Source organism: Scomber japonicus, chromosome 8, assembly GCF_027409825.1.
Source record: "Scomber japonicus isolate fScoJap1 chromosome 8, fScoJap1.pri, whole genome shotgun sequence".
Lineage (NCBI taxonomy): Eukaryota > Metazoa > Chordata > Actinopteri > Scombriformes > Scombridae > Scomber > Scomber japonicus.
In genome coordinates, this window is record NC_070585.1 from 27,388,940 (window position 1) to 27,416,215 (window position 27,276).

The following is a 27,276-nucleotide window of genomic DNA, read 5'->3' on the forward strand; positions in this document are numbered from 1 at the left end:
AACAAGGCAATTCAATACTGCTTTACAAAAATAATAGAAAAGGCATCAAAACAAAATGTGAAAGTGATATAAGTCAATATAAAAAGATGTTAAAATAAAGAAGAGTTGAATAGAAAATGAAAATAAGCTAAAATAGAATAAGACAGATACAAACAAGAGAGTAAAAGTTACGGACTGTGTAAGTTTGATTCAATAAAAGGCAGCAGCAAACAGAAAAGTCTTCAGCCTTGATTTAAAAGAACTGAGAGTTGCAGCAGATCTGCAGTTTTCTGGGAGTTTGTTCCAGATATGTGGAGCATAAAAATTGAACGCTGCTTCTCCATGTTTAGTTTTGACTCTGGGAGACAGAAAGCAGACCTGTCACAGGCAACCTGAGAGGTCTGAATGGTTCATGACATAGCAGCAGATTACAAATGTATTTTTGCCCTAAACCATTCAGTGCTTTGTTAACCAACAGTTTATATTGGACCAGTGGTGATATGGTTATGTAAGTTTGTGTGTCATCTGCATAATTATGGTAACATTTTGTTGTTTTACATAGTTTGAGATGGCAGTTGAACAGAAAGAGGCCCCAGAATGAAGCCTTTGTGAACTCTGCATGTCATTTTTGTTTGTTCAGGTGTGTAATAACCTACAGGTACAAACTGCTGTCCTTTAAGTAGGATTTTAACCAGTTCAGTACTGCGCCAGAAAGTCCCATCCAGTTTTCCAGTCAGTATCATAACATGTTGTGGCCTGCGGCCAGAGATCCAGTAATACTCTTCAGTAAAACTGAAATTCTGCCACTGTCTGAGTTTAAAGGACCAGTATGTAGGACTTAGTGGCATATTGCAGTGAGGTTGCCTCACCTCTCTCCTCATCCTCCCCTTCCAAGCATGCAGGAGGTGGTGGCTGTGAAATTCGTGCAAAACATGAAAGGCCTTTTCTAGAGCCAGTGTTTGGTTTGTCTGTTCTTAGTCACGGTAAAAACATGGCAGTGCAACATGGCAGCCTCTGTGGAAGAGGATAAACTCCCTACGTAGATATTATGGGGTTCATTTTAAGATGATGAAAATACAATGATTCTTATTTTCAGGATTTTATATACTAATTTAAACGCATTTATTAATATTATATTCAATTTCTGTCTGATATGGAAGCACTGACTGCCTGTGTCATTTTCTGAATCTTGTCAAGTCCTGGTGGATAAAAGTTCAGATGCCACTGACGCAGGAGGGTTTTTTAGTCTGTCGACAGTAGCAACCAAGGCTCGTGCATTATTATTGTATTTGGTAATGATGTCAGAGAAGAAAGACTACCTTGCATTTCTCAGTTCAGGAGACTTTGCATTTAATGCAAAGTCTCCCGTCATAGATTTCATAATTAACCTGGAGATTTGTTTTTCGCCACCAGCGTGATATTCTCCATGGAGATCATTTCTTACTAGCGGTGGTTGCTTTCCTGCAAAATCATTGCTACAGCAGCTTTCATAGCCTGACAATGGCTGTTAGGACTGCGGACTGACATGTGGTTGCAAGTAAAATATATGTATCATGCCTAGTTTCATATATGCACCACATTTTGGGAAAGGAGTTAAATAAATATGTTAGATAAACCATATAAATCTTTATTTAGACAGTTCAAATCTTGTGCTCAATAAACAAACTGATGAGTCAGTGAAGGAGATAGATTAATTGTAATTTTATAGATTAGGTTATGGGACAGAAAACATAGACACTATATTGTGCCAATTATGCATGAGCTTTTCTTGTTTGCTTTTCATATATAAACAGTAGACAACCCAGTAAAGTATATTAAGACTAAATTATCATTTATTAATTAAATACGTATAAAAATATACGAAAAGAAGAAGGCTTAAATGTATCTAATGTCTGCTTTACATGATATGTAGGAACACAGCAACTGAGAAATAGTTTGAAACACTTGGTTATTGTTACTTGATAGCTGAGTATCAGTATTGGACTGTCTGAATAAATTCCACTGCTCAAACAGTCTGTAATAAAACTGTATAATGATCAGGAGTGATAATTTAATATAAAATATGAAGTTTGCTAGAGTCTTTTTAGGATGCTCCCAACCCCGGCAGCACTGAACCATATTAGTTTCAACAGCTGCCTGATTACATAAATGTTTATTGCATTTTTCAAGAATAGAAACAACTGATAGGAGCAGACGAAGCGTGACACAGAGCACAACAGAGGAGTATGTGCTGAATAGATTTTTGGTGCTCCTGTTCAAAACAGAGTGCTTGATAGGAAGTCTGATATATCCTGAGCCTCTTGCTCTTGTTCGTCTTGTGTGGTGACATTTTATTGGATAAGGACAGGGCTCTTTGGCGGCGACAGACAGGGGGTGAGAAAAAAAAGAGCCATGATAAGAGAGGAGAAAAAATCTTTAAGCACCTGTAGTAAAACACAATGCCCGGTTTCTGAAAACAGTAAAGGGAGGAATTTTTCAAAAATGGGCCAAGTCACGTCTTCAAGGCATCAGAGACAGAGAGATGAAAGCACAAGAGAGTAGAGGAAATGGGGGTTTAGTAGGCGTCACCTGGAGAACTGCCTGCTATTGACAGGATCCCAACCAGGCAAGACGTCTTAAAAACTGACTAAACATTGTGCCTATGTTTTAGAGAAAGCGGAGGGTTGTTGGGGGTGGTTGCAGTTGCAGACAGCTGTTTCGAACCAGATCATCAACCTGCTCTGAGTAATGATTTGGAGTCTTGAGTAGACAGCTACTGATGATATCCCAACAAAAGGTACACAATGTTTACTCTGGAGTTCTCGAAATTCATGTCTGTCACAAGGGTTTGTGATAAGTTTGTCAGCAGCAGGCACGGGCCAAGATTAACAAGAGGCCAATTTATGATTCCCTGTTAAAGAGAGGTGATAGGGCGCAGCTAGGCCCGGTTCCTGTGACGTTCACAATGGTTGAAGGCTCATTTACGAGCAAAGAACCTGAATGATGTGTTTACTGTGCTTCTAGATAGGTCGTTTTTGTTATGACTTGGGTGATAAGAATTTTCATGACGGATGGATGTGGTGATAACGAATGTTTACCGCTGTCTGGTGTCTAGTTGGCCTAAAAATGGTGTGGGAGCTATAGCATCTAAAATATGAAGGTATTTAAAACAAATGATAATGGTGTCAGAGTGAGAATTATAGCTAAATTGTATATTTAGTTAACATTTCCGCTGACATTTACTCATCCCTTTTACAGCGTTTAATATCTGCTTCGCCAAGCTCGAGAAGAATTCCTGTTCAAGCGAATACAACTTCATCCTTGAATTATAAAAGAAACATGTCGATGTGATGATAGAGCCTGTCAGAAGACAAGTATTTAAGGGATTATTTGAGGGAGGATATTTCCAATCCTCATGTAGGGTGTCAGCTGATTGACAGGAAACGAAGCATAATGTTATGCCGCCGCGCTGATAGCTACGAAAACACTCCACACAGGAAATGATGACAACCAGACAACAACAACAACCAAATCAAATGACTGTGCCAAAAAAACATCTCACTATAACCAAACTTGTTTTTCGTAGCTTTAGTTCAGTGCTGAGTTTGTTCGAACTGTAGCGGTAACGATAGCAACGTAAAACATAATCTTGATGGCTTACATATAAATAAAAAAAGACACCAGTGTTATCCTTTAATCTGTGTTTAGGTGTTCTGCTCAAATCGTTGCACAAATCTCTCGTTATAGTGTTCCAGTGAAATTGGAAGGAAAAAACAACAATAATATCACACAACTGGTCCGGTTCATTTTTTTTTCTAATTTTTTTCAAATATTCACTTGGCAGCTGCACAACTTTTCTATGTATTCTCATTCTAATTTGAGTTGGCACCAATTTACAAACCCTTATTTATCCAGGGAGGCTTTTGCTGAGCCATGCTTGCTGTTGTTTTAGCAACGCCCTGTTTCACATTCACACATGGGAGCTGCGGTCATCAGTTTTTATGGATAGAAAAGGTATTGCGCTGTTCTTTTGATACAATCCGGTGATATCTTACCTTTGGGGTGGTTTGAAACTTTAATGTGTAATCATAGCTCAATCCTGTGAGGCTAACTACCTTCCTAAAATCATAAAGTATTATTGCACAGGTTTTCATGATGGTGACAAACGACAAAGAAAACTGTGTGTGAAAGAATCCAATGAGACAAAGAGAGGTTTTCTCTTTTCAAAAAGTCACAATATCATTTAATATAAAACACCCTTTAAATTGAACATAATGAGGAATCCATGATCAGGGGTTTCCATCAATTGACTACCACTTGAACACTGCGGTTGCTGAGGAGTTCCACCTTGACAGCAGCTGACTTGAGTGGTACTTCCAAGTGCACACAGAAAAGGGTTGAAACATGCATTTACTACATTGTACAAAGTCAAAAGCGAAAAACAGGAGGCTTTTTTTTTTGCCGTTAGTGGCAGAAAGTCTCTGCCGCCTTGTGAAGGTTCCAGGGGGCAAAAGAGGAGGGAGAGGGGGGCAGTCTTGATAGTTGGGCATGTACAGAGGTGTCCATTTGTTTCCTGGCACTTAGGGATAAAGTGCCCTCCTCTCTTTTAGACCGTCAGCTGAAGGGAAAGCGGAAACTTGGTGTAAGGCAGGAAAATGATTCAACATATTTTAGATATTTAAAATAACAGTTGTAGACTTTGCATTTGAATTTTTACATACAGCAAACTGCAATGTCAGCACAGCTCCTGTGCTGTAATGTCCACATACAGTGTTTTGTAGGTCTTGGCAGTAACAGATAGCTGTCTCTCTACACCATGTTGCTGGTAATGATCAATGAGTGAGGAAGCACAATGTCCATACTTTTTTTTTTCCAAAGCAAGCATCATTTTCCCGTATCTATGATAATCTCATAATGGTGCTGAGTTTTTGAACGTCAGACACGTCAGATATAGACTGAAGAGCTTCCTCCCTTTTGTCCTTTCACACTGATGACACTTTGATAAACACATTTCATTCCCAGCCTGCCCTCCCACCCCTCCACCCAACCCTCTCTCTTCTACACACACACACTCACTCACACACACGCTCACACTACAGATGCCACGGAGGTGACGGAGGTCACCTTATTGTCATCTGCCCAGGGCTGCAGGTTCTGCAGGGCGTAGAGGGAGGAGTTATGCAGGCAGAGTGGGTCCGGCTGCAGAGGCTGGCTCAACGTCTTCTGGAAAGCTTCCTGCTGAAGCTGCAGCATCAGCCGGTTTGCCTGCTGCCTCTCAGCCTCTCTCTCCTCAGCAGTCTGTCTCCTGGGTGAATAGAGGAGACAAAGGGGTGCAGAGTAGGACTTAAGACTTACTTCATTGTTTTTTCTTTTAGAGAGAGATAAATGCCACATACCACAGCAGTTATAGCCAGAACTAGTTTGCAACACAGTCATCATAAAGAAGCAATATGCAACTTTTCTTTAAGCAGACAGAGTGTAGTTCACAGTACAGCTGTGGTTCAAAACGTGGGGATCAAGTCTCAACAAAATGTCATAAGATAAATCAGCTGAGTCACTAAATGATCAACATTTTAGGAAAGTAGACAAAACATATGTCGACATCACAAAAGTATGTTTGATTTTTTTTCTTATCTTTTTTTCTTATCTTAACTTTTTTTTCTGCTCGGATCTAACTGCCGCTCACACCAGGTGTTTTTTCTCAATAATTATTTAAACCTATTCAAATAAAATGCAGCTGTAAACACAGTTGTAAGCCGATGTTGCTTAATTTTAAAGGGTCAGTAGTCAAAAAGGTAACTACATTGAAGGATATCAGACAAATAAAGATTGATTGATTGTTGTGATTTGGCGCTATACAAATAAATATTGATTGATTGATTGATTGATGTCTGCTGTAGTTCCTCTCTAAAATGTTCCAAATAAGAAAAAGGCACACTTGTTCCAGAGTAATTAAAATTGCAAGATACAATTAATTTGAAATCACAATACAGAAAACATATCAGTCTAAAATTAGATTTTTTTCAGGATTGTTTGTGATACCTTTACAGATTTGTATTATCTTTGGTGAGCTGATCATGGCTATTAATGGGAGCGCAAACAACAATGAAGAAATCAAGACAACAACAGGGGTGAAAACAAGGGCATTTACATGTGTCACACAGAAGAAAAAAAAACCCTGTTCATTTGTAAACTACTCGCATTCATGTTTATTCAACACCTGTGCCATTAAGTTCAGCTTCAGGCTAGATGACAGCTGATCATGATGAGTGACAGGTGTTGGGGAGGGAACGTGACTAATGGGAGGGAAAGGAGGAACAGTACACTTCCTGCCTCAAGGTGAAAAGTTACATCTGTTTTTTTCTTTGCTTTTCTTTTCTTTTCAACCAAGCATATGCTAACAGTAACATACTATATCCTGTATATTGCGTCAGTAGGTGGTGAAATTAATATTCCTTGTGTTGAAAAGCAGCACAGATGTGTACGTACAGGTCGGTTTAAAACGATATGTCCCTATAATGGAAGAGTTGCCGTGTTTATGTTGGAAAATGTCCAGAAAGAAACAGTCACACCAGGTGAATCATTAGCAAACTCCAAATTGTGCTCCCATTTGATTCCAGATGTTCCAGATGTAGAAAGATGATAGATAATAGGCTGAATTTGTTTTTTTTACTCTCTTGACTTGGAGTTTCTTGAGTATTTAGACATTAACTTGATAATTCCAACATTTTCTCGACTGTGTGCATGCTAACGTTAACCAAGAATTGCTCTGAATAATCCTTATCAGCAATTATTAGTAACACAAGCCACGATCAATGAATGAACACAAAGTAAAAATGGCAGGTAGGAATCACAGGCGGAAACACACCTCTAAAGCACTCTTTCATGCACACCAACCTCCACCCATTAGCCACACATTATTGTTAACAGCATTATCATAATCTGATTCGCTGCCTGTTGATTTGATCATCCTCTTGTTACTAGCGTAGTCGTCATGCAAAGACATCCCTCACGCTCATCCTATCAGGTGCACACAGCAGGGAAACAGCGCATAAATCTCAGCAAAACTAGGAAATCAGAAAAATGAGTTAAGCCAATTCCCTCGTTACTTGTGACATGCCGTTCAGTCTTGTTTTCAGGTTAGCGTTTATTTTAAGCAAATTATTTTTTATTGCGACTTGGAGTAGGTTTTTTTTAAATTTAATTGTATTGTTGGCTTTGTACAGGTTTCTTTGTACAGGTTTCGCTGCTAAAGTCTGAATGGCTGGATCTGATTGTTGGCTTAAGAGTTTGTTTGATTTCTTTATTTAACTTTTAAAACGGATCACCACATTTAAATGATTCTTTATATGTTTCCCCAAGACAAAAGGGGCCAATAAACTCTTAACAAGCCATAAAATTAAGTTTTAAGCATTAAATTCTAAGGCGCGTAAGGACCATTTAAAGAATAAAAAGCCTAAAAGGTAATTTACTGTCTTGAATATGCTTTTGAGATATGTACCCTGTCCCTTTAACTAAGGGCAGGGCATCATAATTTGATTTCCTACTCATTAACTTCCAAATGGCTATAAACAACAGTTAAAATGAAGTGAAGGAGTGAGGAGGTTTTTTTTCTGTCTACGGACTTGGCAGTCAATTCCTCCTGTGAGTGTTTCAGTATTGCTTTGGACAGCAAGTTTCTAAAAGGCCTTTTAGGAGGCTCGAGTAATTGTGCTTGGTCAAGCGAACTGGCCCGGACTGGCAGCTAAGCTAAGCAAAATAGGTGTTGAGTTGTACGACGCCTCCAATGGTTCAGCTGCGGGTCATTTGACGTGCGTTTAAAGAGAAACATCAGTAAACATTTTAGATCCAACAGCAAAACAGAGACACATTGAGTGCTGTCAATTTATGGCAGGAGAAAAAAGTGGAAGGAGTGGCTCTTCTGAGTGTACATCTACATCCTGCCCTCATAAAGAAAGACTGCCATGGCCTCTCTGTTTTGCTTTAATAGATCATGTGGAAGAAAAAATATGACATGCAGAAGTGAAAATGGCAAGAAAGAGCGGAAGTTTATCTTTACTATCCTCTTTTTTTTTTGCACTAATGGATGCTGAACTCTCACTCTCATCAAACATCAAATTGACTATCTTCCGGGATCTTACCGCCATTTTGTCCGTCTGTTTTGAAACCATGTCTTGACTTGTGCATCCGTCATCTTCAGGGCCTTGGCCAAGGTGGCGCGCTCGGCTGACGCCAGGTACTTCTGCCGGTGGAATCGTTTCTCCAGCTCGCAGATCTGCACCCGGCTGAAGGAGGTGCGAGGCTTTTTTCTTTTGGGCGGCGTCCGATTCTGGTAAGGGTGGCCGATGCGACGGGTCACGGAGAACGGTGAGAGGGCTGCTGAAAAAAAGAGGTCAAATGAGTAACAGGAAGATTTATATGACTTCAATTTACTTTATAAACAATGTCTATGAGTTTTGAATATCACATTGTTAAGAAAGTATTAACTATTGTAAATAAAGTTATTGATTGTGGTGTTTAGACTAGGTTTAAGATTAATGTCTGTTAGCATAAACAGTTATTACCAATTCCAACCTGGAATGATCTATGCCTCTGAAGTATAAACTTATTTCCCTTGAGGTTTGGTTTGTATATGTGCACCAACAATTTTGTTTTCCAGTCCTTGGTTAGATAAAATTATTGTCCATTTTGTCTTAACTCTGGAAAAGCCTGTGTGCTTAGGGAGTCTAAGAGAGGGCCCAGAAGCTACCAATTGAAGAAGATAAATGTAATTACAACTACAATTCCCCTGCCAGATTTTGAAAAACCAAACAGCACACTAGTTTGTAGAAAAAGGGAGTACAAGCAAAAGTCATAGAGGGACATTTTGAAGCAGTATCAGTTCCAAAAACAATTTAATGCTAGTAATATTGCTTGCAACAGGGTATAATTTAGCAATTATGTATACATCATCATTTCAATTTTTATAAATAAAGCCTCAAATTATTTAAAGTTCACACCACATTAACCAACAGCTCTGCCGAGCAAACAGGATGCATTTCAAATGAGCTGTGACACAGATGGGTGATGTGGGGGAGATGATTGATTGGGGGAAAAAGGGGTGACTCACCTGGGCAAGCCCCCTTTGGGAAAGGATAGTCTGCTAGAAGGCCATTGCTCTCTCGCAAGTGAGCGAGCTCGGGGTAATAGCATTTGGCTAATGTCTCCACAGTGCTCCAGACAGGGACCCTGCCGATGTCTCCCTTTGGGAGCGGACAGAGGGACCCGGCGGCCCCTGGGCCCTCCGTGGCCTCTCCTGCTCGGCTCTCCTCACCCTGCTCCCCTAAAGGAAAGGGAGACACAGTAAGGTCCCACATCTGGAGCACAGCAACAGCAGCAGCAGCAGCCGGGCGGGCACCGACGCAAAGCAGCTAATCACATGAAGGAGGCCTGAATGATGAACAGAGTCTACTTTAATGGGATTTACTGCTTTAGTCTCTTAAGTTAGCTTTTGGAAAAGAATGAGATATCTGCTATTTAGAAAAATAAATGACAAGTAGCATGGTTACAAAGATAAATCAAGCAGATCTTGGTCAGCCAATCAAAATAAGACAATAAGGGTCATTCACAGACAATGTGGAAGTGAAAATATGAATTAAATTACCACTTTAACAACATCAACCCATTGAAGTCTATGTCAACAGTCAATATGTGCAGTATCACATGATAATCTAAGTGCCTAAATAAGACAATAGGATTTTTTTTGGAATATAACACATATAACAAACATAATTTTTTCTCTCCTCCAGATGCAATCAAATATGAAATATATTAAATGTTTAAACAATAAAAATCTTCCATATAAAACATTTGACATTTAAAACTTGCAACAATTGTTTTTCATAATGTCCTATATAAAGCAGCATAAATAGACATCATTTTTGCAGGAAAGCATAAAACAGAGTATATTACAGTATTTTACAGATATGTGTGTTGAAATAGAGCAAACCATGTATTATTATAAATAAACAACATATGCATGTACATCACATACTCTGCTATTTTCTGTCTTTTCTGTAACTTACATATTTAAAATGTAAATTGCGTGTGGTAACTCTTGTGTTTTTCTTCTAGCTGTGCCTCATCACTGCCTCACTTTTCACTTATGACTGTATCTGGGTATTAATAACAACATATCTTCTGCATCATAAAATATCTATGAATCCTGTCTATTTTGTCAGCCATGGGTAAACAGAAGATCAATAAATGTAATGAGATCGTTTCTGGCCATAGATCCACTCCCTAGCCACATTCTCATTTTGAGGCAGAATGGAAATCAACAGCAAAAAAAAATCTGTTTCTGTCTCTTTCTCCCTTTCTCTCTGTATCTTTGTGTCATTTCTCCCAAGCAAGCTGTTTCTCCTGCTGTCTAACAGGGTGTTTATTTGTTTTTGTTTTGTCAGAAAAGCTCACCAGGAGCCAAAATGAATATGAAAACATCTGCATAGGTGTCCCCTGAGGGCCACGTGCTGCTGCTGCTGCTGCTGCTGCTGCTGTTGCTACTGCTGCTGTAGCTGATCTCAGAGTTTCAGCGACCTGAAAATTCATTTGCCACACAGAGGATGACAATTTGGATGGAAAATGGAACATGAAGCTATTATGCGCTCTGCAGTCATTTCCAGGGAGCTGCATTCGTCCCCTGATGGTGCTGAACACGAGTGGCAAATTGAGGCGCACACGAGCAAATGATTTGTAAAGTAAAGATGGATGGCTGCAATGTGCTCCTACAGTGGGTCACGTAAAGTTAAAATTACCTGAGTGTAAATTAGCAGCAGATTTAGTGTCTGAAATGAAAACTCATCATGATTTATTATATATAGTGTATCCATAGTGACAAAATCTTCTTTTTTCCTTCTTCTCATTATTATTTTTAATCTCCCATAGCAACAAAAACACTCTCACATTTTTACAGTTTGTGTTGCTTTGATGCTCAATCATAGTAAAATGGTAACTGTATCCTTCTAATATTTCTTTTGGGATTTAGACAGGCATCTCTGGTATTTAATGATGAGTTTATAGTGACAATATTCCCTTGATGTTTCTATAATATTCCTATAGGTGTTCCCAGTGTACTACAGCACCTCTGTGGCCTTACAATTGAGTTTATATAACCTCATTCCACTTAATGACATGTTTTAAATCTCCTGTACTTCCCAATCCAATTCATATTATGACCTTTCTATGAAATGTCCATTATATATAGAAACATTAAACGCATTTAACTGGGTTACAGTGGTTTCTTTTTTAGTTGGCGTCTCATTGCCAAAAACTATGTTGCAGCTTTAACGGGGGTCACATGCTGAGAGCAACCAGGCCTGTTGTTGCTCCCAGCGGCAGGTCTGGCTAAATAATACTGCATTAGACGGCTATTTCAGGCCATCTGTGGGCTAACTAATGGACCAGGCACATACAAGCACGTTCGGAGGCAACCCAAGTGGAACACAACATGCAGCAGGACTCTTTGTACCTGCCAACTGCAAAGAAAAGGGCTTACAGTGTGTTAAATGCTGCTAAATATATGTGATACTGTGATGTTACCGATACTGCATCAGTCATGTTTAATGTTTTGAGTGAAGGTGTGAGACTAAGATTGTCCAGGAGTTAGATATGATCTCATATTTATTTATTACTATTATTACTAGTGGGACAGTGAGTTATATAGGCTGTAAGAGAAGAGACGCTGTAATGTTTTAGCCTGTGTGATCCCAGAGATACCAAATATGCTCTATTTAAAACACACATCTATAATGAATTACAGTAAAATACTGCCCCAATGAAAATGAATGCAGATAATCCCACAATAATTATAATAATAATAATAATAATAATTAACTGCTAATGTTTATGTATTGCTGTTCCTATAGCGCTGAAATATGTTGACTGTGTATGAATTTATTTTGCCTTAAATGTTCAATAGGAGTTCAGAGTGAGCTGTCACTATATTGCTATAATTTACTTATAATGTAATATTTAAGGTTTACACATAAATGAGGGCTGAGGCTTTATGAAAAAAACCCAAAAAAAAGCATATATAAGTTTAGATTTGATTTCTATTTTTAAAAATGTATTTTTTTTGTTTTTTTTCCCATAGACTAGAGAGACTTAGACTCACACACATTTATCAAAGGTAGCTCTTAAAGCACGCCTGTAATTTCGTATATTATTATTAATGACGAACTTTGTGAATAAAACGTGATTGTGCGAGAACTATATATCCTGTGTTAAAGTGTTAATTATTTTTTTCTTAATTGCTAAATGTTTTTTTTTCTTCTTCCTGGAAAACAGTTAATGCAGCAAATGTGTATAATAAGCTGCTCAGATATGAAAGAGGTCACGAGCCTTTAATACTAAATCCTAAATCAAATCGGAGCATTTATTGTGTTTAAAAAAGAGAGAAATTCTTGTTCCTATAAATAAAAAATAATAAAAGGAGGAGGGAAAAAAGGAAAAAAGGAAATAAACCTTAGTGAAATGAAAAAGAAAATGAGCGAGAATAGAAAATCTGCTGGCTGGGTAATACAATTTAGCATAAGCATATCACAGAATAAAATGCTACCGTGGAGAATATGTTTCCCATAATAAAACCACTTATACTTAATAACACTTCTCTGTGACAGCGCCTCCCTTCCCCACTGCGGATATTACCTTTGTAGCAATCTAATAAATATATCCGTGAAGGATTCTAAAGGGGATATTGAAATATAACATGAACATATATTGCTATTTATTACACTATACAGGACAAAAGGCAGGGACACTGTCTCTTGTCACACCGAGGATCAGGACAGGAGGAGAAGTCCAGGGTTCAACACTGAAATAAAATCATATTTCTTTCTGCTCTGCTGCCGTAAACACGCAGACTGAGATTTATTAGATAGGAGAGAAAAAAATGGTTTAATTATGTTTTTTATGGGTGCTACGTGGCCTATTGAGCTACACATATTGTATTATGGCTCTGTTTATTGTCAAGATGCCCAAACGATCCACATTATCTTCTATTATCATTATTATAATTATCTCATCATTTTTATTATTATTACCACACTGCTCGCTTTTAAAAGTGGTTTTGTTTTTTTCAGGTTTTTTTTTTTTTAATTGTTCATTTTATTTAGCTACACGAATTCAAACTTTATGATATTTCACTTTTTTGTAGTGCAAAATATTATTAACACATTTGAACTAAATTTAGGGGCGTTTATTGTATATTTTTTAAAGGACTGTACTGCAAAATATCGTTTTTAACATTATAATTGGCCTAATAGGAGTACTGCTAAATTTAAGGGTGTTATTGTATATTTTTTTGGAGTCATTCACATCGTTGAAAGTTAAAAATATATATAACAATATTATTATTTTGATATAAATAACACTACTACTACTACTAGGCCTACTACTACTACTACTACTACTACTACTACTACTACTACTAATAATAATAATAATAATAATAATAATGATAATAATAATAAAAAGAATTAGAAGAAGAAGACTTAATAATAGGCTTAATAGACATAATAATTCATAGCTGTGCCGTTCCGTGCCACATTATTTGGAGGTGAAATTTCGCGCCTCTATGATATTAGAAAAATAACAACTATAAGTCTGATTCATCCATTTCTTCCCCACACAGAGTGAGATAAGCTGTGTGAGTAAATACATAAAGCTGCTGCTGGTGATCATGAACAGCACAACACCATCAGTACATAAACAAGGATTATTTATTTTTAGAGATGGATTAAATGATAGCTTTAACGCCCCTAATGTCTTAATCCTTTACATCAGTCTACCAACATTGTGGTTATAGTGATTTACTGGCTCCGTTTACTGTATAACATGAATTTTTATGCCACGAGGACACATGCCAAGGGTGAAAAACGAGATATTGTGCAACTTAAATGGTTTCGTTTACATCTCTGAGAAGGAAAGGAAAAAAAAATCACCCACGGCTGCCAGAGCTGTGGGCTTTTTGGCAAAATGTTTAGATGTTTGAAGCATTTTTTTTTTTGTCTCCTCCGATTTCAACTTGGAAAGCGAAGAGAAAAAAAAGAAGAAGAAGAAGAAACAGAGAATGAATAAAGATTTAAAAATGGGTTCTCTTTGCCCATCAGGATAGATGATAGTCCATTTGATTTACGGCCTTTTATAGGAACCAGAGCGAGCAGTGTGTGTGTGTGTGTGTGTGTGTGTGTGTGTGTGTGTGTAGCTGCTGCTGCTGCTGATCTTTGGCTGATCAATACAGTGGAAAGATATAAGCTGCGAAATAATTACAGCGACACAAAGCTGAGAGAAATTAAACGAGAGGCCCTCTGTGACTATGAGTAAAATTGATAAGCCTATTTACACTGTATCTTTTTGCAGTTGACATATCGTCCCTCTGTATTTAATAATTAATCAGGTAGAAAGAACGGAATGGTGAATATTTAATGCAATGGAGGTTGGGGGGTGGGGGAGTGGGGGGGGTGAACGTGGAGGAAGAGGTGGGTTGGTGGGTTGGTGGGGAGAGGAGAGGGGCTCAAATCCATGATGTTCTTCATTTTCATCTTCATAACGATGAGGTCATGCGAAAAAGACCAGTGGACCCCCCCCCCCCTCTTCCTCCTCCTCCTCTTCCTCCTCCTTCTCGTCCTCCAGATAGTAAATTAATAAAAAGACAGACACCACTTCACATATAAAGTCTGATTATCACAGCAGTTGTTATAATTAAAGGTTGAATTTGATCGTATTTATAACGCACGAGCTCAAGAAATATGTTTAATTATAAAGATTTAGCTGCTGCTCCCCTAAAAATGAAAAATGCCTAAATAAATAAATAAAAAGAGTGAATGAAATACTAAAACTGCTTCACTGTGTAATAAAAAGAAAACTTGATGATTGTTTTACAGCCATAAGGGAATACTGTAGATTATAGTGCATGAAAAATGGTGTACATTTACCTAGAATAATTAAATTAATAATTATGTCATTCAGATTATTGACAGTGTAGAAAACAGTAGAATAAAAATGACAAAATGTAATCTAAAAGAATAAATTAATAATTAATTGTAATATTCTTCTTTTTTTTTAAGAGTCAAAAATGGCCTAAAGGCTATTTGAGATCTAATTAAACTCTATAGTAGGCCATATATTTTAGAGTCTACATAATATATTATAATATTATCATTATTATATTATTGCTGCATCATTTGCAACCATTGTTGCTTTATAGCTAATCCTATAAATTGACAATCTTACACAGAGACTAACTGAGCAATTAGAGACATTTTTGGAGATTTGGAGATTTTGGGTTGATTGAGTTTTGAGTCTGAGCGTCATGAGTCCAGTGAAAGTGAATGAATGGAGAACACGGTGTTTTAATAGTTGACTGAAGATGGATTATGCATCTTTTTTTTGTTGTTGTGAGGAATTGCATTTCAAGTTGGAATAAAATAGAATTGGAGTATTACTGTATTATTATTATGAGCGATAAACATAGTGAAAGTAGCTATAGTAATGATGGTAATAATAATATGCCATTGTCTGTGTTAACCTGCCATGTGTTATTACTATTATGACTCGTCTTCCTGTTTTGTCAATTGGCTCGCAGAAGAAGCAAGAAGAGAAAAAAAAAGCAAGAAAAAAAAAATCATTCATCCTCATGAAAAAACGGGGAACGTCGTTATCCGTCATCCGCTGTAAATGGAGAGTGATTGTCCAATACTGATTCATCAGCATGTCCATGTCAATTTCTCCTCTCGTTTGTCAGGCTGGCCCCTCATAATAAAACTGACTCTGTGTGCATATGATTTGTTATAAATTACAGAGATGAAATCAGCCCCACTTTGTGGAGCTATTAAGGCCCAGTTCAGCCTGCACTATTCACCGTTCAGGGTTTGTTTTAAGCACAAATGTTAGAGAATTCATAACTCACGCTTTGCTTTGCTTTGCTTTGCTTGTCTATGTAAGGGGAATATAGCGTGCAACAACGCACCCACCTTGATGTGTGTATGTTATGTAATCATCTGGTCTACATCTCGTTTTAATGAGAAAACCACAAATCAGCCTACAGGTGTTGCAAAAAAAAAAAAAAAAAAAAAATCAGTTTACCTGTTAATCTGTCCTTGGCAAACCTCCTACTGCTCTCCATCCAGGGGAAGGTGAAGTTTGCAGCATTCCCCATCCCCATCCCTGGCACCGATGGGATGCCGTGTCCAATACCCGGCGGGTGAGCCGAAGGGGGCGGATGGGGTGCGACGGCGGCGGGTGGCGGAGGTGGAGGCATGGGTCTGTGCGCTGGCACCCGGATCACCCCTCCGGCGCCACCCGAGTTCACGTTAACGTTCATGTTCATGCTGACGTTCATGTTCATGTTGACGTTGTACGAGCCGGCCAGACCCGCCGCCGTCGTCATGGAGCAAGCCGGGTTGTAGACGCTGTTGTACCCATTGCTGTAGACATTAGAGGCCAGTGCGTAATCCGGGTCGCCGGTCCGGTTAGGGAGCATGCAACCGCTGGACTGGTCCGAGCTGTTAAGGATCTGGTCGATCCCGAAGCTGATGGGTTCATGCTGCTGCTGGTGCGTCTGGTTCACCTCCTCGATTCCGGTGTGCTCCATAGTTTTTTTGTTGTTGTAGTGTTTTTTTTATTATTAGTCGGTAGAGTGTGTTTGTCAGTGCACGCACGGATGTATTTTTGTCATGTAATTCACGCTTTAGGGGAATGAAATGTTTGTGTGCTGCAGTACTGAGCTGTTGTGGATGTTTTCAAGCATCGACACCAGGCCTGATCTACTCCAAAGAAACCAGTAATGTGTCCAGTGCCATCCAAAATCTTGCCATTATTTTTTATTTCCCCCAAAACAGACAGACAGTGGAACCGGGGTGTTCCCTAAATGAAATGCCTATCCGTCGGACTAAGAAAAAGCGTATCCATTTTTCAACAGCGCGTTCTTCTCCCAAAGTGAACTAGACACAAGGCAGCCTAACAACAAGAAATGGTTATCCCGAGTACTTACAGACAACAACAAAAAATCCGTGATTTTTTTTTGGAGGGGGAGGCAGTTCTCTGGAGAGGTTTGATGCGCTTTGTTTGCCTTACTCTGCCGGAGACGATCCATACGCAGAGTGCATGGTAAGGTACCCAAGCTCGTCGCATGAAAATAAAGCAGGAGACAAAACAAAACAAACCCAAAAGAGGCAAAGAGGAAGTGATGACCTCGCCGCCGTGGATATTAATTGAAGGTGAGAGCGAAAGATGGCTCTGTTGTGCTGAATGGTGAAGTGCGTTTCAGCAGGTGAGACAACCCTCTGCGTAAAAGCTGCCATTCGATCATCCAGCCAAACCTCCCTCTACTCCTCTCCCCTCCCCTCCTCTCTCTCTCTCTCTCTCTCTCTCTCTCTCTCTCTCTTTCTCTTCCTCTCTCCCTCCCTTCTCCTACCCCTCCTGTAGGACAGTTGTTTTGCTCGCATCTCTTAAAGAAGCCGCAGCTTTCTTTATTTCCTGCATATTACAACTGGAGGCTTTGTGCCTTTTAGTGTAGCTGGAGGTCCGGGTCAAGCAGTATTCAAACAGTACTCGTCTACATGTTAAAGGATATCTAAAAACTCAATTTAAAGGGGATGGCTCTCCTGTTTCATTCATTTTTTTCCAGCTTTAGGCTTCATTAAAAAAAAAAGTGAGGCTTGTATTTGGTTTCAAAAGCACGCGCGTCCATTTATTTCAAGTTCATTAAATGCGCAATTCATTTTGATATATTTTATCCACTTCACTTCAGCTTTTCTGGATATTAACTGAGTGAAAAATGTAAACATGGTGTTAAGGGTCAACATCTCTATGTCAAGGCCATTGAAGAATACTCTGTGTGATAAGATGTTGCTGTGGAGCTGCTGTTGGACATGGTTTGGTACAAAGCTTGACAGGTGATAAAAATAGAAGGTGAACAATGGGTGTCTTTATATGTGCTCACTGTATATGTGCACTTATATCAACCACATACTGTGCATGGACGCATAGAATTCATCCAATATGGATAACATATATTCAGATTAATGGACACATAGATGCAAGTCATGTTACAAAAAAAAAGCAACCCCCTTTTAAAACACACACACACACACACACACTACACACACACACACACACACACACTGCTCTGGTTCCTATAGAAGGCAAAACATAGCCTACATACAGGTTGCATCAATTCACTGTCTTCTCTACAGGATACACCAGATTTATGTGCATGTCTGAGCCGCTGAAGCAATAATCTGTTGCACCGTTGAGTTCAATGAAGCCATAAATCCAGTGATATTGACGGGAAGTGTGCCTGATTTATAGTAAAGGCCCATTCCAACGCGCATTATCACAAAGTAATGAAATGTAAACCCAACAGCAAGCGATTTTTTTAAAGCCTGTGTACAGTGAAAAACAACATATACAGGTATATTGTTCATAGATAGATAGATAGATAGATAGATAGATAGATAGATAGATAGATAGATAGATAGATAGATAGATAGATAGATAGATAGATAGATAATTAAACAAATAAATAGCAGCTGGAGTCAGCTCATGAAGTCAAATGTGAAACGGCGGCGTTGCTGATTTGCACAAATTATTTAACCTCTCTTCGCCCGGAGCGACGACGCACGGACCGCCAGGATCTCAATTCAATAAAAATGAAAAATGGCTCATAATAAAGCCGCGACACGGGGAAAAACGAATTTAATATATCACCGTTTTATTACGCACTTATTTCACTTTCCGTGCGAATAAAGATATCTCTCAACTGCACAAGGTGGCTAGAGGGAAGCATAAAAATCAATTGTGTGAATTCAAGGCCATATCAATAACGGTGCGGGGACGAGAGCAGTGCGTGCGTGAGTGTGTGTGAGTTGCTATAGGCCTGTTTATATTTGCGCGTTACAATCAAATGAATAGGGACGAGAGGATGCACTGAGCCTCAGATCAGCTTACAGACAAGGTAATTGGCCATTTATGCAAAAAAAAAAAAGTGGGGAAAAAAGAGAGAAGATCTACGGGTAGCAGGGTGGAAAATAATGTTTAAAAGCCTCTTCAGGGTGACACATCTATCTCTCTCTCTCTCTCTCTCTCTCTCTCTCTCTCTGCTGATGCTGGTGATGTCAGCAGCAGGGATGTGATGTCTGACTGCGCGTCACCTTTACTGCCACCAAATTGTTTGTTTACACCATCAGGCTCACAAACTCCATCATGTCAAGGATGTCACCAAATATACAATAAAAAAGAGAAAGGTGTTTAGAAAAAATCTAAATCTGCAGCTTTATGATTCCTAACATTTCAAGTATCTTCCAGATGTTACACACTTTAAAAGTTCTGATTAGTTAAGATTATATTTTTTACAGTGTAATGTTTAATGGAGACATGATAGTGATGTGGCACTGGTCATTGTAGTCCATCTATAATAATATTGTAATATTGCATGCTTGGATTTTCTTTTTTATAGATGTTTAAAACTTAATATCAGTCTTCCTATATGTGAAACATTCATTATGCACGTGCCCAGTATTAATAGATGTACCAAAAATCCCTGTATGTATATATTTATAAATGCATTTAAAATATTAAATATGAGCTGCTGATTTTTACACTCTTATGGTTAGATTAAGTCTGATATGTACTTATGTCCTTTATTATTATTTTAATAAAGTTAATTACTTCCCATTTTCCATCTCATTGACACACAACTGTTCACATGTAAGACTACAATGAGCTATTTTATGTCTGATAATATGTTTCTTATCATTTTTGGTTTATGTTTGGATTTGAGTTGTTTTCTATTATTGTTGAGTTAAGTTAACATGAATGAACATCATAACTCTTTCCTACAATTTGAATTGGAAACCAATAAATAATCATAATAATCAATTAAATACTAAATATGAAGAGTTTCCCAAAGATTTATATTCAAAACTTGAAAACTTCATTGGAAGACACCTGGATTTACTTAAAAGGCCATCAGCAATAAATGGAAGAATTGGTTTAAAAAATGAAATATACTGAATGAATAGGTAAATAAATAAAAATAGTATTTAGTTTTCATGCTACAGTATGAAGGAGGAAATTATACTGAAACTTGAATCTGTTATGAAACGCTTCATCATGTTGGTTTATGTGATCGCGAGGAATGTAGGCCTACAGGAAGCTGTATCAAGTTCATTCAAGTCTTTGGTAACATGTTTAAAAATTCAAAGAGCACATAAATGGTAAAAGTGTGAATGTCTAATCATCAGGAGTAGTATAAAAGCTGACTCCTGAGTGGCTTGTTTCATTATTCTCAGCAGATTATAGGCTGTTAGTTCCCCTGAGCTTCTGTTACAATCAAACATGAGGGAATTCCAATGATTTTTAAAAGGTATCACATCTCTCATATGCAGTTTGGGACTCTTCAAACTCATCTGTCACATTTAAACTCATTCTGTTTTTTGTTAATTAAAAACCACATACATAATCTATAGTTATACTTTTATTTTAAAAGATACATATAGTCCCTTAGCTGCCTTTCACTGCCATATTATATTATATTCTGAAATCTTTTGCAGCAAACCCTTCACATCTTTCTCCATATCCTGCTGTGCTTGCACATGTGGCTCTAACATGTTGTTCTGCAAAGGAAAACACTTTTTTTTCTGGATATAATGAGATTAAATATGAACTGATTATGCTGCAGGTTTTTTCCTGCTCTCAGTGCTTGTTGAAGTGTCTTCATTACCTCGGTGCTCTGCATATACGTCCTTCTATTTGCTGCTGCTGCTTCAATGACCCACTTTTCCTATGAGCATCATTAAACGTTTATCTAATAAGCTATAGTTGCAAAGCATAAGGGAATTTAAATCATTATTTCTTTTAAATAAGGACCCCTGACCTATTATACTCTGCCACTAATATATGCCAATAGGAGGCCCACCTATAGGTTTTTTTAAAGGCACACGAATGATGCTGTGCAGGATTGTAATCAGCAATTTTACTAATGCAATAAAAACCCATTGCCAATTAAGGTACACCCCTCCTTTCTCTCTCTCTCTCTCTCTCACACACACACACTCAGACACTCATATACACATATATACACCTCTCTCTCCCTCTCAATATGAAAGCCCCTTGCTGACTTTGCCCAGAGGCGTTGTCTTTGGTTGCCGGCTGTGCATGATGAATCGTTATCTCCAGGCCATGCTGCTCGTCTGGGTAATAAAGTACCAGCAAAGCGGAGACAAAAGGAATTTGTCACAGTTGCCTCCCCGATATATTAGTGACCGAGCGGTCGCTTTAGCTTTCATTTGGGGGGCCGGGGGCCACATGCCAAATTAAAATGAGAAGGGGGAGAAAAAAAAAAGAAAAGAAAAGGGAAAGTTAGGCATGTAAAGTTAAGCTATGAACCAATAGAGGTTTGGTTGAGGTTTATAATGAGCTCACACAACTCCTACTGGGCCCACAAATAGTGCTATTACTACACCTGCTGCTATTACTATCAGTATTACTGCTTCTTGGGAGGTGACTCCAGGCTATATTTTGTGGTTAATGAAAGCCTAATTATTATCTGAATCAGGATTCACTCACTCAGACGTGCCGGTAGACTCACAATAATCACACAGTCATACAGTTAAGATGGTGTGTTGGGATGTTGCCATATGGTTGTTTTGTTTTTGGAGTTTTGTCCAAATTTTGTGTGAAAAAATGAAAATGACACACCAGACTGTATAAGCGCGTCCGAATAATGTAATGGATATATAGGATGTCTAGCAGCCAAGTTGTCCGATAATGGACGTATTTAAATTGATGGCTGAGACGGTTCCACATGATGATTACTACAACTTATACTATAACAACTACTACTGCTACTATTACTATTACTACTACTACTACTACTGCTACTATTACTATTACTACTACTAATACTACTGCTACTAATACTACTATTACAACTAATTCTACTACTATTACAACTACTACTGCTACTACTACTACTTTTACTACTAGTACTACTACCACTACAACTACTAAAACTACTACTAGTACTACTATTACTACTTCTAATAGCCTACTACTTCTGATACTACTACTACTACTATTACTACTACTATTACTACTACTATTATTACTACTATTATTACTACTACTAGAGTCATAATAATAATGTTAATAATAATATTTATAATATGTCAAATGTATTTATTTATTTAATTATCTAAAAATAAAGACTACTATAGTATTACTACCACCACTACTACTACTACTACTGATAATAATAATAATCATAATCATAGGCTAATTATAATAATCCTAATATGTATTTATTTATTTATTTAGGTAGTTAGTTATCCATCTAAAAATAAATACTACTATGGTACTACTACTACTACTCCTTCTACTAACCCTAATTATTATATAATAATTATCATTATTAGTAGTAGTAGTACTATTATTATCATTATCATTTATTTATTTATTTGGTTATTTATCTATTTATTTATTCATTTGTTAATCTAAATGTGGTTAATCATTATGGAGCTAATTAAGCCTGTTAGTTACTAATATAGTTAAACATAGTTTTGTGTGATTAGTTTGTGTTGGACCTGATCGTTATTGGTCACTGGGCTTTTTTCCACTGTTCATGGAAAACGTTTAACTGGACTCTGTGTTCATTGGTTGTTTCTATGAACATTAAAATGATGAAGGAGGATAATAATAAAGTTTGATTTGATGTTTTTCAGACATTCAGTCACAACAACTGTCCAACATTCAAGTAGCTGATCTAGTTATTATGTACATCACGTGTCTATGTGTATAGTAATGTGACAATAATTCAATCAGATTGAACTTAGTTTATTATTTTGGGTTATTTAATTTCCCGATCAATAATTACTTGTTGCCAAGAGACTACAATTATCCTCTAACAACTCTTAAAACTGAAGACATTTAACCCTTAAAATATCAATATGTGCTTCAACAAAAAAATGGTCATGCACGGCTTAAGTGCTTTACATGCTGTCAGCTGGTTGTTTGTGGAGTCTTGTCCAGATTTTGTCCTAAAAACTGTGAACAGGCCCTCCAGACAGTAGGCGCGTCCGATAATGGATGTCTAGCCGCTAAGTTGTCCGATAACGGGCGCATTTAAATTGACAGCTGAAATGATCCCAGACCTGGGGAGGAGGAGGGGGAAAAAATGCCTCTGCAATCAAGGATGTCGGATATTAGTGTGACGAAGGCTGTCATCCTCCTCCCTCTCCGGCCCTGTTTGGCTCTCTGCTGATGTTAGGTTGAATTTCAGAGCAGATACACCCAGAAAAAACAGGGTTCAGTGGTTGAAGGAAGGGGGCCTGTGTTCTCCAAGAGCTCTCTTTGTGGACAAAAAAAACAATGAAAATGAGAATGAATAGATAAGTAAATACATAAATGACTAAATAAATACATAAATAAATAAAATTGCTGAATAAGGAACCAAAGGCAGTCCTGAGAAACCTCTTATCAAACTTCATATCCTTTATTTGTTGATCTGTTTATTTATGAGAATGTTTTTACATCCAGAAAAACAAAAAAAATCAGTTATACAAATATTCACATTTAATTTGTCATATTTTATATGTAACTATCTGTAAATGCTCAATTAATGTTTTTTTAAGCTCTACAACTATGGCAACAACAAGCATGAAGGTCTAAATGTCATTTCCAGATTCTGGTGTGGAAATACTATAATAAAAAAATGACTTAATATTGAGTGTAAAATGTGTAATCTGCCTATAAATTACCCCAGGTGTATATTATTTAAGTGTAGCGTAGTAGAATATAACTACTTTGCTATAAATTACACATTTCCAATAAAAAAATAAAGAATGTATAAGAGCAACAGTATTATTGTTATAACCTGAACGAGCCATTTTATATTTAATCATTTACAAACTATAAACTACTTCTTGTACTGTCCCCTATAATATATCACAGTAAGGAATATAATGTTCTGCATAGTAGTTTTATTAAGCAGGTAAAAGCCTTTAAAGTTGTTTTATGCTTTAATGTTTTCATAAATGTTGTCCATAAATAGTTAAAGTAAAGAGTGTATAACAAGAGCTCCTCTACAGAAACACACCAGATTCATAATGTCTGATCATCAGTGAGAGCTCTGTCAGTAGCAGCTTGGAGAGCCACTTCATGATCTTTCATTCAGTATAGAGTCACAAGGATTCTTTGTGTTACTCCCAAATCCTTCTCCAATGCCATCACTCTGCTATGGTGCAAGAACCGTATCATGGTGCTGCAACCCTTTTTTTACTCAGAGTGGAAGGCTCAGGGTTCCTCTTAATAATCATCCTCTGACTCTATAAACAGAAAAAGTGTCTATCTGGTGTTGCGCAACTATTTCTTCCAGGATGCCCACATGTTTACAGTTTGTCCCAACATTACTATGATCCTCGATGAGGGCGAAGTAGCTGAAAACATGTTTGAAATAAACACAGGAGAGGGGAGAGGGGTTGCATGAGCTGATTTTTCCTATTTTAAATGAATGCACCGCTGCTATAGCTTTCAAAATCTATCAGAGCTATATATCTCTGTATTCCTGCAGCCTCAAGAAAAGTATTATAACAATACAGAAGAAACATTGGAGTGATTATTTGTATTATTTAAATAAATAATAACCAAAGCTGTGATCCAAAACCTTATCATAACCTTAGCCAAAATAATCTATCATAATCTCATCAATCTGAAATAACTCCATTGATTCTTTATAGATCCTCTCTCTGGTTAGTCAAAAGCTCTTGTTGCTTGTTCTGGTGGACTCTGATTTCACTGCATCTCCAATTCTTCAAAATTAAAAGGTTGAACACATTATTATATATCATGAAAATGTGCAATCATGGCCCAATTGTGTGTGTGTGGGGGGGGGGGGGGGGGGGGGGGGGGGGAGAAAGGCAATTGTATGTAGAATCAGTGTGCTTTTGCATGCTATCTATCTATCTATCTATCTAAGAACCATTATTTGTGTTGCTGCAGCTTGTTGAACCTTTCATATTGAGAGTGTACAATAATCAGTGTGCTGTCATAGGAAGAACTGGAGCATCACCTTTCTGCTCCATCTACTGTAGATCTGCTAACCCATGAAAAAAAAAAAAAAAAAAAAACCCTTTTAAAACCGAGGAACCCTTTTTTCTTGAGAGTGTGGAATTACATTATTCTGCATTTGGAGGGTTCAGTCCTTGACTCTTCGCCGCCCTCAGGGGAAAACCTGGCGCCTCCTGCCCGGATCAGACGACTCGAAACTGGACAGAGTGGAAAGGAGGAGAGGAGGAGGAGGAGGGGGAGGGGGGCAGAAAGGAGGGGAGGAGGAGGGAGGAGAGGGGGGGGGAAGTGAAAACAGTGAAAAAAGAGAGGAGAAACCGCTGAAATGCAGGCTTGGGACTCGGAGGATGGATGGATGTCATGTTGCTGCACTGAGCTTTACAGGCCTCACATGCTACAGGCAAGCAGGTAATTTACAACAATTATTGATCTGTAATTATTATTATTATTATTATTATCATTATCATCATTATTATTATTATTATTGCTGCTGCTGTTAATGGTGTTATTGTTAATCTATATTGGCAATATTTTTTTTTAGGAATAAAAATTGTTTTTCATCTCTAACTCTTTCCCTTGAGGGTTGACTGTATTTGGAAGAAGAAAAAAAAATCGACACAAAAAAGGTCAAATAAAACTCGTCATTTCATTCATCGACTTTTATCTTTTTCCTCGACTTTTAAACGCAAACCGATTCATTTTGCTCTTCCCAGCTGTTTGCCTCAGATAAACCTATCGATTAGACATCAGTTAGATTCCTGGCCGGGGCTTTATTGAGTAAGTTGGTGAACCTTAAAGTGAATTACAGGAACTGCTCTCTGCCCCTCCAGTGAACTATTTAGGTGAATCTAATTTACTTTGATAAAGACCATCTATTTTATTTACTCTGATCGCCATTTTCATCGGGGGTTTATTGTGAGACTGTGAGACTGGGCAGAGTTCATGAAGGGTTTTTTTTTTTTTTTGGGGAGGAAATAGATTTGGGACCATAAATGTATTAAAAATAACTATTAATACAGAAAATCCACATTATCATTATTATTATTATTATTATTATTATTGTTATTATTATTATTCCTAAAATGACTAGATATAGATTACTTATTGATTTTATAATTGTGTAACAGATGTGGAGTCAATTATGTCTGTAATATTGCCTTTCATATTTTTCCAATCAATACTCTTTAGCAGCCAATCAATAACATCTGCAAACAAGCTTTTATAGATTTTTAATGTGCATTCTTCTTTTGTCTGCAGGAGCTGCATCACTGCAAAGGAAATGTTCAGTATTTTGGGGGTTAATAAGGAACAACGTCTTCTTTTAGTAGTGAACGTAAATATAAAATACTGTATTTATAATCTATTTAATTAAACGAGAAATTACGTCATTTTTCTTCCTCATACATGAGATTTTTTTTGCACAAGAATCAGATGCTTTTTTAATATAACAAAGAATTTAAAATGAATAATAATGGCATAATGCATATTTTTGTATGCATATTTGAATATAGTCTATAATTTGAAACCTTTAATTTAGCCAAATGTAGCAACTAGTAGGTTAAATAATGTGATTTTATGCTCTTTTTCATTTAGAGAAATATTATATTCCTTGCACCGATTTAGTGCAAAAATCTATCTTAAATACATTTTATATTATATTTAAAATCTATATAAAATTGTGGCGAATAAAAATCCAAACAGAAGTGGCTGTGTATAGTGTATTCACTCTCCTCTGTCCCTGATTCAACCGACTAAAATCAGCCTGGTCTGAGAGCCTGTTGTAGTCTACACATGCGTCGTATTTAAGTGTAATTGGCCGTATCATTGGCTTTTGTCTTGTTTACAAAGCGGGCAACAGGAACGGTAATTTAATTTCCTCCGTTGTATTGAAGAGCCACCAGCCGCCTGTCAGGCCGAGCTCAGCCTCTCCAACCCCGGGCAGCGGGCAGGAGACTAGCCTGGGGGCAATTCAGGAGAGAGAGAGGGAGGAGGAGGAGGAGGAGGAGTGGTATGGAGGAGGGGGAGGAGGAGGGTGACATCTGCTTACAAATAAAAGTGTATGAAAGATATCCTGAAATGTAATGGAGGATAAATCCAGCTCACTCAGGCTGACAAACATCAACACCTTTTTTTTAATGCAGGTCTATTTTATCATTGAGTTTGGATCTATTTTGCTCTTAATTAATGTCACTTTGTTTCTTCTTCCCATCACTGTCA

The 27,276-nt window shown here is 37.6% G+C and overlaps 1 protein-coding gene across 1 annotated transcript; it reads right to left on the reverse strand.

Annotated features, from left to right (window-relative positions):
- Positions 1-5,046: 5,046 nt before the first annotated feature.
- On the reverse strand, positions 5,047-16,588 carry tlx2 (T cell leukemia homeobox 2). The gene is made up of 4 exons (XM_053323347.1): positions 16,081-16,588; positions 9,068-9,280; positions 8,100-8,337; positions 5,047-5,263 (listed from the first exon to the last, which is right to left on the reverse strand). The coding sequence occupies exons 1-4, from the start codon at positions 16,586-16,588 to the stop codon at positions 5,047-5,049; spliced, it is 1,176 nt and encodes a 391-aa protein (XP_053179322.1).
- Positions 16,589-27,276: the final 10,688 nt, after the last annotated feature.

Coding starts and splice junctions, on each gene's coding strand:
- tlx2 (XM_053323347.1), bottom strand. CDS start 16,588: ATGGAGCACACCGGAATCGAGGAGGTGAACCAGACGCACCAGCAGCAG. Junction 9,281..16,080: donor TGCCAAGGACAGATTAACAG/GTAAACTGATTT, acceptor CCTTTCCTTTAG/GGGAGCAGGGTGAGGAGAGC. Junction 8,338..9,067: donor CCCAAAGGGGGCTTGCCCAG/GTGAGTCACCCC, acceptor TCTTTTTTTCAG/CAGCCCTCTCACCGTTCTCC.